At 41.5% G+C, this 16,795-nt stretch overlaps 1 protein-coding gene across 1 annotated transcript in view; it reads right to left on the bottom strand.

Moving 5' to 3' along the window:
- daw1 (dynein assembly factor with WDR repeat domains 1) overlaps positions 1-15,889 on the bottom strand; it is a 55,580-nt gene extending 39,691 nt beyond the window's left edge. Inside the window, exons 1-4 of the mRNA XM_060834098.1 lie at positions 15,850-15,889; positions 15,355-15,427; positions 3,653-3,797; positions 934-992 (exon numbers count right to left, since the gene is read on the bottom strand). Coding sequence (XP_060690081.1) covers positions 934-992; positions 3,653-3,797; positions 15,355-15,427; positions 15,850-15,889 — 317 coding nt within the window. The remainder of the gene's footprint in view (positions 1-933; positions 993-3,652; positions 3,798-15,354; positions 15,428-15,849) is intronic.
- Positions 15,890-16,795: the final 906 nt, after the last annotated feature.

Below are 16,795 nucleotides of genomic sequence, written 5' to 3'. Positions count from 1 at the left end.
ATCTGCTTCTATTTTGTACATTTGTATGTTTGTGGTTATAGCAAAGGTGGAGATCACATAACTACACCAAGCCAACCAGCACATTAACGGTACAATAAACATCTCCCTCATCACAAAACAAATTGCATGTGCTATAATTGGCAAATCAGAGTGTTAATTCTAGAAAGTTTCATTCGTATCAGTCTTGGTGTAAGCATTGCATACATAGTCTTTAAACTTTGAGATGTGTAATGGTACTGTCATTGGTTGTTCTTATGATATCTCTTCGTTCCTAGGTTAATGTTTCTTCTCCAGGGAAGGTCATTCCTATGGTAAGTTCTATTGAACTTAAGAAGTTCTGAAGAAGAATCTTTGGACTTGAAACATTAATGTGTTTCTCTCTACAAACATACTTCAAGCCAGATTTCCACCACCCAGACAACAGGGTCATTCATACTGCTCCTCAGATGCTGCCTGAACTGCTGTGCTTTTCCAGCCCCACTAATCCAAAATCTGGTTTCCAGCAACTGCAGTCATTGTTTTTATCTCATTCATAGTCAGTCTCTTCTGTCATGGTAACTTTCTTTCTCCTCAGCCCAGATTGCTCATTCCTGATTGCAATAACTGACCTCAAAAAGGTTGCAGCCTCCTGTCTTGGGTTTGTCAGTCTATTAACTTCTCTGGAAACCAGACAGGAAGTGGAAGAAAATACATATAATAAGATCTTGTTTTTCAATTCGGTGGAATCTCCACTTCCCTGCCTTACAAAGTTACTACTGTATTACTGCAATTCCCTAGAAATATCTCAGCCAACATAACAGATTGATGGCCTTTCATCAGAACACCAACAGATGGCTAACAGTTTCTGTGCACATTAATAGAATAATACTGAACTTTTCAAACAAGAGAATTGAAATAGAACTGTAGATTTCATACAGCAAATGGAATACTTACTTTGATCCAGATTTGTTGAATGCAACGTTTGTCAGTGGTAGTATATGTGCCCGAAGTACCTACATTAAGAAAACAATTGGAACCAAAGTAAAAATCTTTGGCTTTTTTTGGTACAACCTTCAAATACAAACCCACATAAAATTATATTCAAGTTTGACCTCACTTTCATAAGATTGTTTACTGACTGGATAACTGCTCAGTGTTCACACTGGTTACCTTATTGCAACTACTTAAAAATAAGAATTATGAATAATATGGAAATAAAGTGAGGATCAAGGTATAACTAACTACCAATATACTTTCATCCTTCTTCAAACAATTATGCAATGTCAAAATTTCCCCTTCCTGTGCTAGATTTACTGCACAATGTCTGTCATACTGGAAAGTGATATGCCGACATATGCAAGTATTAAAATCAAAAGTGAAGGAGAAACAGGTCAGAACATTTACATTGTGCAATCGAGGTATAGGTACCATGGACAAATGCAAAGCTAGGCTTCAGACACATCTAAACAATGCTTCTTGAGGTACCTCACCAGTTACCTCTGAACAATACTGGCCAGCTGTGACACCTTCAGCAAACCTTGGGTTTTATTTGGCATGAGTATGAAGGATTGAGCCAAGAGTGTGGTGTTGGAAAAGCACAGCAGGTCAGGCAGCATTCGAGGAGCAGGAAAATGAACGTTTCAGGCCAAAGCTCTTCATCAGGAACGAGGTTGGGAGCCTCGGGATTGGAGAGATAAATGGGAGGGCGGTGGAGCTGAGGGGAAGGTAGCTGAGAGTGCAATAGGTGGATGGAAGTGGGGGTGAAGATGATAGGTCAGAGAGGAGGGTGGAGCGGATTGGTGGGAAGGAAGACAGATGGGACAGGTCATGAGGACAGTGTTGAGCTGGAATTTTGAAATTGGGGTAAGGTCGGGGGAGGGGAAATTAGGAAACAGGTGAAATCCACATTAATGCATAGGGTTGGAGGGTCCCAAGGCGGAGGATGTGGCGTTCTTCCTTCAGGCATCGGCTGGTAACGGAGTGGCGATGAAGGAGGCGCAGGTCCTGTATGTCCTCGGCAGAGTGGGAGAGGGAGTTAAAGTGTTCGGCCACAGAGCGGTGGGTTTGATTGGTGCGGGTGTCCCGGAGATGTTTTCTGAAGCGCTCTGCAAGAAGGCGTCCTGTCTCCCCAGTGTAGAGGGATTGAGCCAAAAGTGCGATGCTGGAAAAGTACAGCAGGTCAGGGTGTGTCCGAGGAGCAAGAAAATCAATGTTTCGGGCAAAAGCCCTTCATCAGGGATGAGACTAGGAGCCTCGGGGTTGGAGAGATAAATAGGAGGGCGGTGGAGCTGGGGGAAAAGTAGCTGAGAGTGCAATAGGTGGATGGAGGTGGTGCTAAAGGTGCTAGGTCAGAGGGGAGGGTGGAGTGGAGAAGTGGGAAGGAAGATGGACAGATGGGACAGGTCATGAGGACAGTGCTGAGCTGTAAGGTTGGAACTGAGATAAGGTGGGGGGTGGGGGGTGGGGGGTGGAAGAGAGTGGAAATGAGAAAACTGGTGAAGTCCACATTGATGCCACGGGTTTGGAGGGTCCCGAGGCGGAAAATGAGGCGTTCTTCCTCCAGGCATTGGGGAATCTCCAGCATCTGCAGTACTCACTTTTGCCTATGAGGGATTGAGACAGGCTGGCAGCATTTGGAACCAGAAAGAACATCTTTAGTTACCTTTATCTGTTAGTTACGGCAACAATGTGAAATGAGTTGGAGCAGTCTTAGTTCAGATCCTATAGTTTTTATTCTGTAACTGTATAAGCTTAAAGTCAATTTTACTGTCAATTCATCTTTTAATCAAGATCACAAAATTAGTAAAGTTAGTTTTTAAAGGATGTTAACTATACAATCTCTAACTGTTGTTGCATATAAAGTTGATTAAATAGAAATATTTTAAGATGAGCACCTTCATTCTTCATCCACACATACAAAATTTGATATGAAGAAACAAAACAATATTTGTTATGAATTGACTTTGGCCTATCACAAATACTCACTGGAGGCTAACCAAAAAATAGAATATTAATTAATCAGTTAATGCAGAATTGTCCTCAATCAAACCTGCGGAACAACAGACGATTGAAAGAGTTTCATCTTTCAGTTATCCCAGCAAATTACAATTCCGGAAAAAAACCATAAAAGTTAGGCTATTGTTAAATCTAATTGATAAAATTTTTAAAAAGACAAACTGGGGGTACATTTCAAATAGACAGGCACTTTTATCGCACATAAGGTTTATATATTTGTGCAAGGAAAAAGGCGCTCTCTTGTTATGAAACAGCAATATTTTTATTACATTAACTGGATTGAAACATGGGTTATTGCAACTAAATCTAGTCTTGTACTATTTCATTATTATAATCTATTTATGTATATTCCATATGTCTTGTACTTCTTGCAAAGTACTATCACAAATCCTGCATGATTTATAAATTAGACCTGAAACTTAACATTACCATGATAAAAAAACTTAATATATAAAAGCAACTCACATGCCTGATTGTCTCAATGTATTTGTCCAGTTAGTTAACTAAATACATCAAGGGAACCATCATCAGGTGTTATAATAATCTAGCTTTGTACTAAATCAGTGTCAGCATTTCCTGACAACTACTGCCCTCTAAAGAGCAGAATGCATTGCAGCAGAACATAATTTCATCTATTGACATCAAGAACATTTCTCACCTTAAACAGGTAGAATTTGTGATCATCATGCTGACCAAGTTTTTCCTGAAGCCTCTGGACCAACTGTTTCACCTGCTCTGTGCGAGATGCAGTTATAAGTGGTTCAATCTTCTGGATTTCCTCAACCACAGCATCTACATCTGCACTAGATTAATCGTTATGTGAAAGAAAAATACATTTTAATGCCAACAATTCTGAACACCAGAAAATCGAGTAGCATAGACAGGAATACAAAAAAAATTAAAACTTCACTCAGACAAACATTGCAAAACTAAGATATTCTGCCTACACAATTCAAATTTTGAGTTTTTCATGATTTTAGCAATTAGTTATTGAATATATCTGCATACTTTAGACATAGAGTCATAGAGCTGAAAACAGACCCTTCAGGTCAAGTCATCCATGCCAACCAGATATCCTAAATTAATCTAATCCCATTTGCCAGCCTTTGGCCCATACCCCACTAAAACCTTCCTATTCATAGACCCACCCAGATGCCTTATAAATGTTGTAACTGTACCAGCCTTCACTACTTTTTCTGGCAGCTCATTCCACACACACAACACACTGTGTGTGAAATACTTGCCCCTTAGTTCCCTTTTAAATCTTTCCCCTCTCACCTTAAACCTATACCCTCTAGTTTTGGACTTCCTTATCTTGGGAAAAGACCCTGACTATTCATCCTATTAATGATCCTCATGATTTTGTAAACCTCTATAAGGTCACCTTTCAGCCTCAGATGCTCCAAGGAAAATAGCCCCAGCCTATTCAGCCTTTCACTGTAGTTAAAACCCTCCAAAATCCTTGTAAATCCTTTATGAACCCTTTCAAGTTTCATAACATCCTTCCTGTAGCAGGAGACCAGAATTGCATGCCGTATTCCAAAAGTGGCCTAACCAATGTCCTATATAGCCACAGCATGACCTCCCAGCTTCTATACTCAATGCACTGATCGATAAAGGCAAGTATACCAAACACCTTCTTCATTATCTTGTCGACCTGTGACTCCACTCTCAAGGAACTATGAACCTGCACTCCAATGTCTCTTTGTTCAATAACACTCCCCAGAACCTAAATCATAAGCATGATTTACTTAATTTAAATACATTAATGTCTATACAAATTATTTCAGAAAAGGAACATCCACAAAAATTTCATCTAAATTGTACAAGTTTTTGAAACTGGATCAAGTTTTAAATTCTTGCCTGCCTCTCTTTCAGCATGAAGAACAAAATTGCCAGAATTTCAGGAAGCAGGAATCTACCAACTTCGGCACTTCAATGAAGAAGATTAGAAAATCACAAGAAATAAGAGGAACAGTAGACCTTTCAGACCATCAAACATGTACACCATTCAATAACATGATTTGATTGTGACCTCAACTCCAATTTTCTGCCTTCTCCTCAAAACCTTTGATTCTGTTTTCAATGAAAAAATTATTTCATACAACCAAGAATTTATTAAAGAACTCAGGCTCTACTATTCTCTGTGGAAGTGAATCTCAAAGAATAATGTCCCCCCAATAGACAACATTCTTTTCATTTCCATCTTAATTGGGAGAAGCCTTATTTTTAAACCATGACTGCTAGTTCTAAATTCCCCCACAGGACAAAGCATAATTTTAATGTCTACCCCACCCAACCCTTTCAGAATCTTATGTTTTAATAAGATTATCTCTCATTATTCTGAATTCCAATGAGTATCGGCAGAAACTGCTCAACGTCTCCTCATAGGACAATCTCATTGCAGCCACGTGAACTTTTGCCTTTTCAGCAGGGAACTCTCATAGGATAGTGAGGTCTGCGATTAACAAGACAAGGTACACACTCAATGACTCTGGACATGATTGAAGAACAGTGCCTCAAAAATCTCCGAGATGCTCACAATAGTAGCCTCCAGAAAGAAGACCTCTTGACAAGTTAATAGGATGGACATAACCTGCTAGCAACATCAAAGATCACCACAAACCCGAATTTCTTTGTTTCTGGTTCTTTCCAGTGAAGTGCTGGTAACATCAGGGAATGGAATTGTTCTGCTGACTTTTACAGTTGGTAGAACAATATCCAGAGATTAATTGGAGATCTGTACTACCATCTGCCCTTTTCAACATTCCATCTGTCAAAAAACCTGCTAAATGCTTTCATTATGTGAATTTCACTGAAACAGAACATTGAGGTCAATAATGAAAAAAGGAGAATTAAAACAGCAAATGACAGGATACTCAGATATTTTATCCTAATTCTATTGAGATTCCTTTGCACTCGGATCAAGTAGTACATTAATCACTGAAGGTGTTTGCTCTGGAAACTTTCAAAGACTTTACTTCAAATTTCTATCCACCTCTCACTTTCTCATTGCCCAGGTCTGACTCTTCTGCTTCTCATGTCTCCATTTCTACAAATAAGCTATCTACTAGTATCCACGAGAATCAGAATTTCTGATGAAGGGCTCCTGCCCGAAACATCGATTTTCCTGCTCCTCGGATGCTGCCTGGCCTGCTGTGCATTTCCAGCACCACTCTAATCTATCCACTAGTACTGGATACTAGTAGGTACAGCACTGAGACCCATCATTACAGTGGTTATACTTCCTCCCAACACACACCCTGTAAAACTTTATTCCACTATTCCAATTTCTTCATTGTATCTGTTCTGATGGTTCTACCTCTTACACAAGATAGAACTGTACTGCTGCAGGTCAAGAGGGTGACTCAAGACCTTATCTAGAGCAATTACAAATCAGCAAATGCGGACCTTGTCAGTGACACCTATATTCCCATGAATAAATTTTAAGAAAGGCAATATTTTGTTTAATTTTGCTAAAAAATATGGTATTAATAAAGAACAGGATTACTAGATTCATGCCAATATTACACAATCCTTAATTAACAGAATAGATTTATGGAGTTCTATTGTTTTTCTTTTTCAGAAAACCTTTGATTTTCAGAAGATTTGATTGCAGTCTCTAAAATGGTACTGTGTGGATTGGCTTTTTCTTCAGTTAATAAGTAAGGGAAAGTCAGGAATATGTGCATATGTTATACAAACATGAAGTAAAGTCAAATATTAGGAAATTCTGCCTTTCACAGTGGTTCACTGGCCTTCAGAATAAGTTGCAAGCTTGTGCAGTATTAATTTTTTTGTAAACATTCAAAAGGGAACTGAACACATAAATATTTAAAAATGGATTCCAAATGCTTAAAATCATATATTACAAACAACTTCACAACAGGTGTGAGTGGGCATATTTTGGTGGAAAGAAGAGTAGGCCACACACTCGTCAGCTCAAACCACAGCTCTATTGTGTTCTTGCTTCTGGCACCACATGCAGCATTTTGCCTCAAAATGGTGTACACAGAAAATCCATCTGGTGCTAGCTGCACTGTTTGCCATTTCAGTGAAATCATTAGTACATACAGAGAGTGCATACGTTGGCAAAGCAGGCAGATGGTGAAATCAGTAAACTAGTTACACTGATCCACCAAAACAATCATTTTGGATCTTAAAGCTACTGCTGATATCCTTATTTAACCTTGTACAGATTGACATTATTCAGCAGCTGGAAAGAATCCATGACCTTTCCTCTCCTGAAAGGAATCATCAACTATTTAGAAGCAAATAATTGCAGATGCTGGAATCTGCACTCAAAACAACAAATGCTAGAGATGACAGCAGGTCAGGCAGCATCCATAGAGAAACAGCAAGCTAAGGTTTCGAGTCTAGATGACTCTTCACAGCTGAAGTGAAGTTGGGCGAGTGAGGGTCTGGTAAGGTATAGAGTTAAGAAAGGAACTGTTTGTTGGTTAGTTTCTGATTGATTTCTCCAGCTCTTGCTGAATTGTAGAAATATATGGTGGTTTTCAAAGTTGTTTATAATTGCTAAATTCTAAAGGGAATGATCTTGTATGAAGAGCTTTATCCTGATTTCAAAGATTTTGCACAGATAGACATGAATGCTGTAGCTTATATCCACCCTAAGTGACAGCACTAGGAAGAACAAGCAGAAGTAACATAGATCAAGATAAAGTGACAGAAGAGGGACAAGAGGGCGCATAGCATGTGGTCATATCCAGACAAAGTGTTCAGGGAGCAATTCTACTATCTCATTCTCAGCTAGAAAATGTGGTTAGAATCTTGTTATAGCACGAAGACTCTTGCTTTCTGGATGGATAGCCGGCAGGAAACTTACAATGCCTCTTTTTGCAAAGGCCCCTGAACCACAAGTCAATCAGACAGCAAGGTGGTGGTGGTGGGAGGAGGGGTGGTAGTGATTGATATACATTATATTCATGATATTCACCTGAGTACAATGATTGCTTTTGCAGGTCTCAGTACACAAATGAGAGGAAACCACTGGGGAAGATGTCACAGAAGTGGAAGTCACATCACACATCAAATGCTTGATTTCAATGTGAAAATAAAAATCACCATAAAACATCCTAATAAAATATATAATAAAGTATTTACTGTATTACCTATAAATGTCAAGTAATTACTCTTGTGGTTTCTTTTCGTGTCTGTGTGTCATGTGCCTCTGCTTGTTCTGCTACTTATATGTCTGCAATATGGAGGAGACTGCAGTTGGTTCTGCAGAATGATCTAAAGTAGCTCTGGAACTAAAAGGCCCAATTCTGATTGCATCATTTCAGCATAAGCAGAAATCTAAGTTGGCTGGTTGCTAAGCAATGACATTGATGAACAGCAAATGTGAATGGAGGAATGCTGTCATCCTGAGAGAGTTACAGATCACACAACACCAGGTTATAGTCCAACAGGTTTAATTGGAAGCACTAGCTTTCAGAGTGCCGCTCCTTCATCAGGTGGTTGTGGAGTGCACAATTGTAAGACACAGAACTTATAGTGCAAGTTTACAGCATGATGCAACAGAAATTATACATTGAAAAATAACTTGATTGTTTGTTAAGTCTCTCATCTGTTAGAATGACGAGATAGTTTCACTTCTTTCATATATTAATCACAAAACGTTTTTTTAAAAGTTACATTCTCAGGTTTACTGTAACAATTGGTGTCAGTGCAGATAAGATGTTGAGATGTTGATGGTGTTAGCCCCCTGTGTTCCCTGTCTGTGCCATAATGTTTGGACTGATTCTAATTTAAAAAGTGAGTTAACAGAGTCTTACATGGATTCATGCAGTTTTTGAGCAAAGTACAATGTAACACTGCAAGTACAAACGTATAGATGTATGTGTGCATGTGGGTTATTGTGTGTGTATATGTGTGTGCGCGTGTGTGTGAGTGTAAAGTGGTCTAAGTCTGTGAGAGGTTGCATGTGTGAGTATGTGATGTGTGTCTGTAGGTGTGTGTGTATGTCTGGGGTGGGGGCTTGTGAGTATCTGTGAGAGAGAGTGTATATGTGTGTGTGGGTGTAAAGTGTCTTAGTCTGTGAGAGGGTGCATGTGTGAGTGTGGGTGGATGTGCCTGTAGGAGTGTGTGTGTGTGAGTGTCTGTGTATAGGAGTGCCTGTGTATTTGTGTGTGTGTGTGCGCGCGCGCATAGAAGTGTCTGTGTTTGTGTTTAGTGCAATGGTGGTCACCTGTAGTGTGACATGAGCACAAGGATCTTGGGTTCATGAATCCATGTAATACTCTGTTAACTCACTTTTTAGATTAGAATCAGTCTAAACATTATGGCACAGACAGGGAACACAGGGGGCTAATACCTTCAACATGGTGGCACAGTGGTTAGCACTGCTTCCTCACAGCGCCAGAGACCGGGATTCAATTCCCGCCTCAGGCGACTGTGTGGAGTTTGCACATTCTCCCCGTGTCTGCGTGGGTTTCCTCCAGGTGCTCCGATTTCCTCCCACAGTCCAAAAAATGTGCAGGTTAGGTGAATTGGCTATGCCAAATTGCCCGTAGTGTTAGGTGTAGGGGAATGGGTCTGGCTGGGTTGCGCTTCGGCAGGTCTGTGTGGATTTGTTGGGCCGAAGGGCCTGTTTCCACGCTGTAGGTAATCTAATCTAATCTCAATATTTTACCTGCATTGACACCAATTGTTACAGTTAACCTGAGAATGTAACTGAGAATGAGGCAGCACAGTAACTTAGTGGTTAGCACTGCAACCTCACAGCGCCAGGAGCTCCAGGTTCAATTCCAGCCTTGGGCGACTGTCTGTGTGGAGTTTGCACATTCTCCCTGTGTCTGCGTGGGTTTCCTCTGGGTGCTCCGGTTTCCTCCCACAGTCTAAAGATGTGCAGGTTAGGTGAATTGGCCATGCTAAATTGCCCATAGTGTTCGATGCATTAGTCAGTGGGAAATGGGTCTGGGTAGATTACTCTTCGGCGGGTCGGTGTGGACTTGTTGGGCCGAAGGGCCTGTTTCCACGCTGTAGGGAATCTAATCTAATCTTAAAAAGGTTTTGTGATTTACATGTGAAAGAAGTGAAACTATCATGGTCATACTAACAGAAGAGAGATTTAACAAACAATCAACGTATTTTTCACAATGTAAACTTTTGCTATACATTCTATGTCTTACAATTGTATAATCCACAACCACCTGACGAAGGAGCGGCGCTCCGAAAGCTAGCGCTTCCAATTAAGCCTGCTGGACTATAACCTGTTGTTGTGTGATTTGTAATTTTGTACACCCCAGTCAAACACCGAAATTTCCAAATCCTGAGAGAGGACAACAGAATGTGCTCCATGGCACCACTGCCATTCTTCCAAGGCAACAACTCAGCAATCTGCTGGAGGACAGAGTACTGGACCATTATGATATTCTGTATACTGGTAAGAGTGTGAAAATGACTCATGGCACGAGGTTCATGTATGAAAAACACAGACATGTGACATTTTTTTCATCTTCTTCCCTTCCTGCTCCGCTGGTTCTTCCTTCTCCACCACTGCCCAGCCAGGTTTCAATTCTTCAGTCTTGGAAACGTGAATTGGACAAGAGTAGATTTGTGGATTAGTGGTGCTGGAAGAGCACAGCAGTTCAGGCAGCATCCAAGGAGGACTTCAACAGTTTCCTCATTTCCCCTTCCCCCACCTCACACTAGTTCCAAACTTCCAGCTCAGCACTGTCCCTATGACCTGTCCGGACTTGTCCTACCTGCCTATCTCCTTTTCCACCTATCCACTCCATCCTCTCCTCCCTGACCTATCACCTTCATCCCCTCCCCCACTCACCTACAGTACTCTATGCTACTTTCTCCCCACCCCCACCCTCCTCTAGCTTATCTCTCCACGCTTCAGGCTCTCTGCCTGTATTCCTGATGAAGGGTTTTTGCCCGAAACGTTGATTTCACTGCTCCTTGGATGCTGCCTGAACTGCTGTTCTCTTCCAGCACCACTAATCCAGAATCTGCTTTCCAGCATCTGCAGTCATTGTTTTTACCTAAGAGTAGATTTGTGGTGAAGTAAAAGGAAGATAACAAGAGCTGCATGTTTATATCACCTGCAATTTATAGATCAAAAGAAATTTTCAAACGAGATTGGAAATGAAATGTGAGAAGAAGAATTAGGAATCAGGATCTCAATACTTTTGATTGCTTCAGAGCTACAATATAATTATTGTCTCCTGCATCAGAGTTACAATGTGCAACTGTGCACAATCTCCAATAGGTGATTGCTGCTGTGTCTGGGTAAAGGTCACATGTTGCCCTGCAAGAAACAGGGGATATGTTAGTGAATGTAGTCCAATAAGTTTTCATTACTAAGTAGCTGGCAATGTGAGATAGATATGAGATGCTACTCAAAGATTGCAACTAAAAAGATGATGAGAGGTACGTTCAAGTAATATGAGGTTGTAATTGATTAAGATTGCTGGAGGGTGTGTAATGGCAGAATGGAGCACCAAGTAGTATTTTCAGCTACATACAAACATATAAATAAGGACCCAGCCTTTCAGTCCTTCACGTCTGCACCACCATTCAATAAGCTCATGTCTGATGTGAATGTAACCTTAAACACATATTCCTGCCTACCCAGATAACCTTATGGCCACCCTCTGTTCCTTGTTAGCTGGGCAATCTCTTAAGGAGAATCCAAAGAGTTTTTACAAATACATTAAGGACAAAAGGGTAACTAGGGAGAGAATAGGGCCCCTCAAAGATCAGCAAGGCGACCTTTGTGTGGAGCCACAGAAAATGGGGGAGATATTAAATGAATATTTTGCATCAGTATTTACTGTGGAAAAGGATATGGAAGATATAGACGGTAGGGAAATAGATGGTGACATCTTGCAAAATGTCCAGATTACAGAGCAGGAATTGCTGGATGTCTTGAAATGCATAAAAGTGGATAAATCCCTAGGGCCTGCTCAGGTGTACCCTAGAACTCTGTGGGAAGCTAGAGAAATGATTGCTGGGCCTCTTGCTGAGATATTTGTATCATCGATAGTCACAGTTGAGGTGCCGAAAGACTGGAGGTTGGCTAACACGGTGCCACAGTTTAAGAAGGGTGATAAGGACAAGCCAGGGAACTATAGACCAGTGAATCTGACGTCAGTGGGCATGCTATTGGAGGGAATCCTGAGGGACAGGATGTACATGTATTTGGAAAGGCAAGGACTGATTAGGGATAGTCAACATGATTTTGTGCATGGGAAATCACGTCTCACAAACATGATTGAGTTTTTTGATGAAGTAACAAAGAGGATTGATGAGGGCAGAGCGGTAGATGTGATATATATATATATATATATATAGACTTCAGTAAGGTGTTCGACAAGGTTCCCCATGGGAGACTGATTAGCAAGGTTAGATCTCATGGAATACAGGGAGAACTAGCCATTTGAATACAGAACTGGCTCAAAGGTAGGAGACAGAAGGTGGTGGTAGAGGGTTGTTTTTCAGACTGGAGGCCTGTGACCAGTGGAGTGCCATAAGGATCGGTGCTGGGTCCTCTACTTTTTGTCATTTACATAAATTATTTGGATGCGAGCATAAGAGGAAGAGTTAGTAAGTTTGCAGATGACACCAAAATTGGAGGTGTAGTGAACAGCAAAGAGGGTTACCTCAGATTACAACAGGATCTTGACCAGATGGGCCAATGGGCTGACAAACGGCAGATGGAGTTTAATTCAGATAAATGTGAGGTGCTGCATTTTGGGAAAGCAAATCTTAGCAGGACTTATACAATTAATGGTAAGGTCCTAGGGAGTGTTGCTGAACAAAGAGACCTTGGAGTGCAGGTTCATGGCTCCTTGAAAGTAGAGTCGCAGGTAGGTAGGATAGTGAAGAAGGTTTTGGCATGCTTTCCATTATTGGTCAGAGTATTGAGTACAGGAGTTGGGAGATCATGCTGCGGTTGTACAGGACATTGGTTAGGCTGTTGTTGGAATATTGCACGCAATTCTAGTTTCCTTCCTATTGGAAAGATGTTGTGAAACTTGAAAGAGTTCAGAGAAGATTTACAAGGATGTTGCCAGGGTTGGAGGATTTGAACTACAGGGAGAGGCTGAACAGGCTGGGGCTGTTTTTCCTGGAGGGTCGGAGGCTGAGGGGTGACCTTAAAAAGGTTTGCAAAATTATGATGGGCATGAATAGGATAAATATACAAAGTCTTTTCCCTGGGGTCGGGGAGTCCAGAACTAGAGGGCATATGTTTAGGGTGAGAGGGGAAAGATATAAAAGAGACCTAAGGGGCAACTTTTTCACACAGAGGGTGATACGGATATGGAATGAGCTGCCAGAGGAAGTGGTGGAGGTTGGTACAATTGCAACATTTAAGAGGCATGTGGATGGGTATATGAATAAGGAATGGTTTGGAGGGATATGGGCCAGGTGCTGGCAGATGGGACTAGATTGGGTTGGGATATCTGGTAGGCATGGACGGGTTGGACCGAAGGGTCTGTTTCCACCTGTACATCTCTATGACTCTGATATACTACGCAACACAATGAGCTTTTATTTTCTGCTCTAACTTTTTTTGGGCACTTTACCATAGTTAAACCCTGTATATCACTGAATTCCCTTTATCCTCACCTCATATTACTTCCTCAAAGAACTTCAATAGATTGGTTAAACGTGAGTTCCTTTTCAATAAATGACATTCACTCTGTATGATTTGCTTTAATTTTTGTCCTGCTATGACTTATTTAATTGCTGCTTTCTAACATTTCCCTATCACAGATGTTAAGCTAACTGACCTGTAGTTTTCTGCTTTATTTTTCCGTATTTTTTTTGAATAAAAGAGTTACACTTGCTATCTTCCAAGTTAAGGCGTCCTACGTCAAACCCATGGAATTTTGGGAAAATACAAATATTGCATCAACCATCTCAGCAGCATGGTTAAAACCTTTGGGTGAAGACCATTAGGACCCAGTACAAGGTAGTGGCACAACTGGTAATGCTGAAAATGTGTTGCTGGTTAAAGCACAGCAGGTCAGGCAGCATTCAAGGAACAGGAAATTCGACGTTTCGGGCCAGAGTCCTTCATCAGGAATGAATGGCTCTGGCCTGAAACGTCGAATTTCCTGTTCCTTGGATGCTGCCTGACCTGCTGTGCTTTAACCAGCAACACATTTTCAGCTCTGATCTCCAGCATCTGCAGACCTCACTTTTTACTCACACAACTGGTAACACGGTAATTTGCATTTGAATGACCATGATCATTCATTGATCACTGAACTTCTTGCAGCATGGACAGCTAAAGCTATTGCTTGTCTTGAGGACGTCCTGCGGAAAGAGGGCATTTCTCATGTCCATCTTCTCAGCAAGGAGCCCAATGTAGTATCGGAAAAAATCTCTTTTGCAAACAGTTTCAGCATCTGTTTCAAGCAGAATGTTCTTCCAAACACAATTCTCCCTTCTACCTTAAGAGATGCATATTGGTTTTAAGTACTACACTGGAGCTTTAAAGATTGCCAGAGTGGTGCAAATTTGGGATCCTGCTGAGGAGTGCAGCCACTCAGCAGCATATTAAGCATGGCTGCATGCAGATATTAAGTAAAGCAGAGGCAGCATCTCAAATCTACTTATTTGCACCAATAACAAGAGACCCAGGTTAATTGCACAATGCAAACTTTCACTGGATGTAAGATCCTCGACCTGAAAAGTCGGGAGCATTTTTTTCTCTCTAGATGCTGCCTAATGTATTGAGAATTTTCACCAGTTTGCTGCTTTTTTTTTAAAAGAAAACCACAGAATTCCTGCAGTGCAGAAAGAGGCTATTGAGCCTACTGAGTCTGCACCAACCCTCTGAAGAGCATCCCACTCAGACCCAGACCCAACACCCACACTATTTCTGTAACCCTGCATTTTCCATAGTTAAACCACCCAGACTGTATATCCCTGGACATCACGGGGCAATTTAGCATGGCTAATCCATCCAATCTGCGCATCATTGGTCTGTGGAGGGAAACCGGAGCACCCGGAGGAAACCCATGCAGACATGGAGAGAAAATGCAAACTCCAAGGCTGGAGTTGAACCCAGCTCCCCGCTGCTGTGAGGCAGTAGTGCTAACTACTGAGCCATCTTATTGCCCTACAATAGCAGAAAGAGGCTTTTTGGCCCATTGAGTCTGTACCAACCCTCCAAAGAGAATCTCCCAAACTATGCGTTCCAGATCGTAACCAATCACTAGTTTAAAGAAACATTTCTCATGTTATCTATGGTAATTTTTCCAATGATGACATGCATAGCTGAAAAAGGGAGAGAGAGGACTTGGGCAGAATCCAGTAAAAACTATGTGATACTATTTCAAAGTAATTCGTATTTTAATGCTACATCACACTTACACCGGAGTCAAGTCAAGCAGATCAATGGATTTGTTCTTTGTCTCCCCTCCTTTTTCGTATTCCAAAATGATTCCTGGCAAAGATACAAAAAAAACATTGAGTATTCTTGAAAGGCATAGGAACTTCTGATGAGTGCAGCATCCACATTCTCCAAATGTGAGCCGACTGGATAGCATTTAGAACTGAGCTGCACAGAGCACTGAAGAGCTTTGAAGGAACCTACACTTTAGCTTCATAGATCAAAGCAAAATAACAGTGACCCAGTCAAGAAGTTCACGGTGGATGGGCTGTGAGGCGCAATGTTTGATGTCCCCAGTTTAAAGGGAAGGGGAGGTGAGGGGGAGTGGGGGTAGGGCCAGTAACAGCCTCCCGAGTTTGCTGGGTGTCAGAGAGGCTCGCCCGGCGCAGCGGCACTCCGGCACCACCCCGGAGAGTTAGCGGCCCCCAGCCTCGGGGGTTCAGGGCTCCAGCCCCGGGTTATCCTCCCGTTCTCACCTGGCGGGTAGTACCGCAGCAGAAACCGTTTGAGCCTCATCTTTCACTGAGACCGCGTCCTTCTCCTGTTGCCGAGCAACCAAACCGTCATCCAAACTGCGCAGACGCACACGCTGGTCGCTGATTGGTGGCCAGCACGCACGCGCTATTTCTGTGCGTTGTTCCTCTTCCGCCATTTTGGCAAAGGAGGACGTTGCTGTCTGTTCAATGACTCAAGGTCACCATTCAACTTTACACATTCATAGAAACACTACAGTGCAGAAAGAGACCGTTTGGCACATTGATTCATGACTTTGAACACTTCAATCAAATCTTCTCCCAAATGTATGTCCTCTTAGGAGAACGGGCACTGTTTTTCTAATCTATTCTCATTTCTGAGTCATCTCTGTAACTGTTGTTGTAAATGTTTTCAGTAATCTAATGCCTTCCTTTCTGAAGTGCAGTTTCCAGAATTGAACCCAATGATCCAATTGAAGCCAAATAAATGCTTAATGCAGGTATAACTCAAAGTTCTTGCTTTTGTACTTTGTGCCCCTACATCTACGGTTCAGGATCCTATATTGTTATTTTGTTATGACTATGAGAAGAGTGGATTGGTTTCCTTTGAGCAGCTGAGTTGGCTGCAACAAGGATTGATCATTCTTTTTGCTAAACAGCAACATCAAACTTCAATTAAAACATATCTCCAGTCCAAAGTTTAAAAATCCATGACAAGGTTTTCTTGAATGAAAGAAGCAGGAATTCTATTACTACCCTCAGGAAAATAATAAAATGTAAGAAGCACTAAAAGAAACATAGATATAAAGTTTACAAAGAGGGGATTACCTTGGACAAAAGGGAATGTCAAGAATAGGCAATATAAAAAGACGTTAGAGTCCTTGTGGCATTTAAGTTTTATCCTGATTCCACTGATTAATTAGTTTCCTGCATGCTCATCCGTGGCAAA

The sequence above is a fragment of the Hemiscyllium ocellatum genome, chromosome 13 (genome assembly GCF_020745735.1).
Source record: "Hemiscyllium ocellatum isolate sHemOce1 chromosome 13, sHemOce1.pat.X.cur, whole genome shotgun sequence".
Taxonomy (NCBI): domain Eukaryota; kingdom Metazoa; phylum Chordata; class Chondrichthyes; order Orectolobiformes; family Hemiscylliidae; genus Hemiscyllium; species Hemiscyllium ocellatum.
This window is presented reverse-complemented; position numbering and strand designations above follow the sequence as displayed.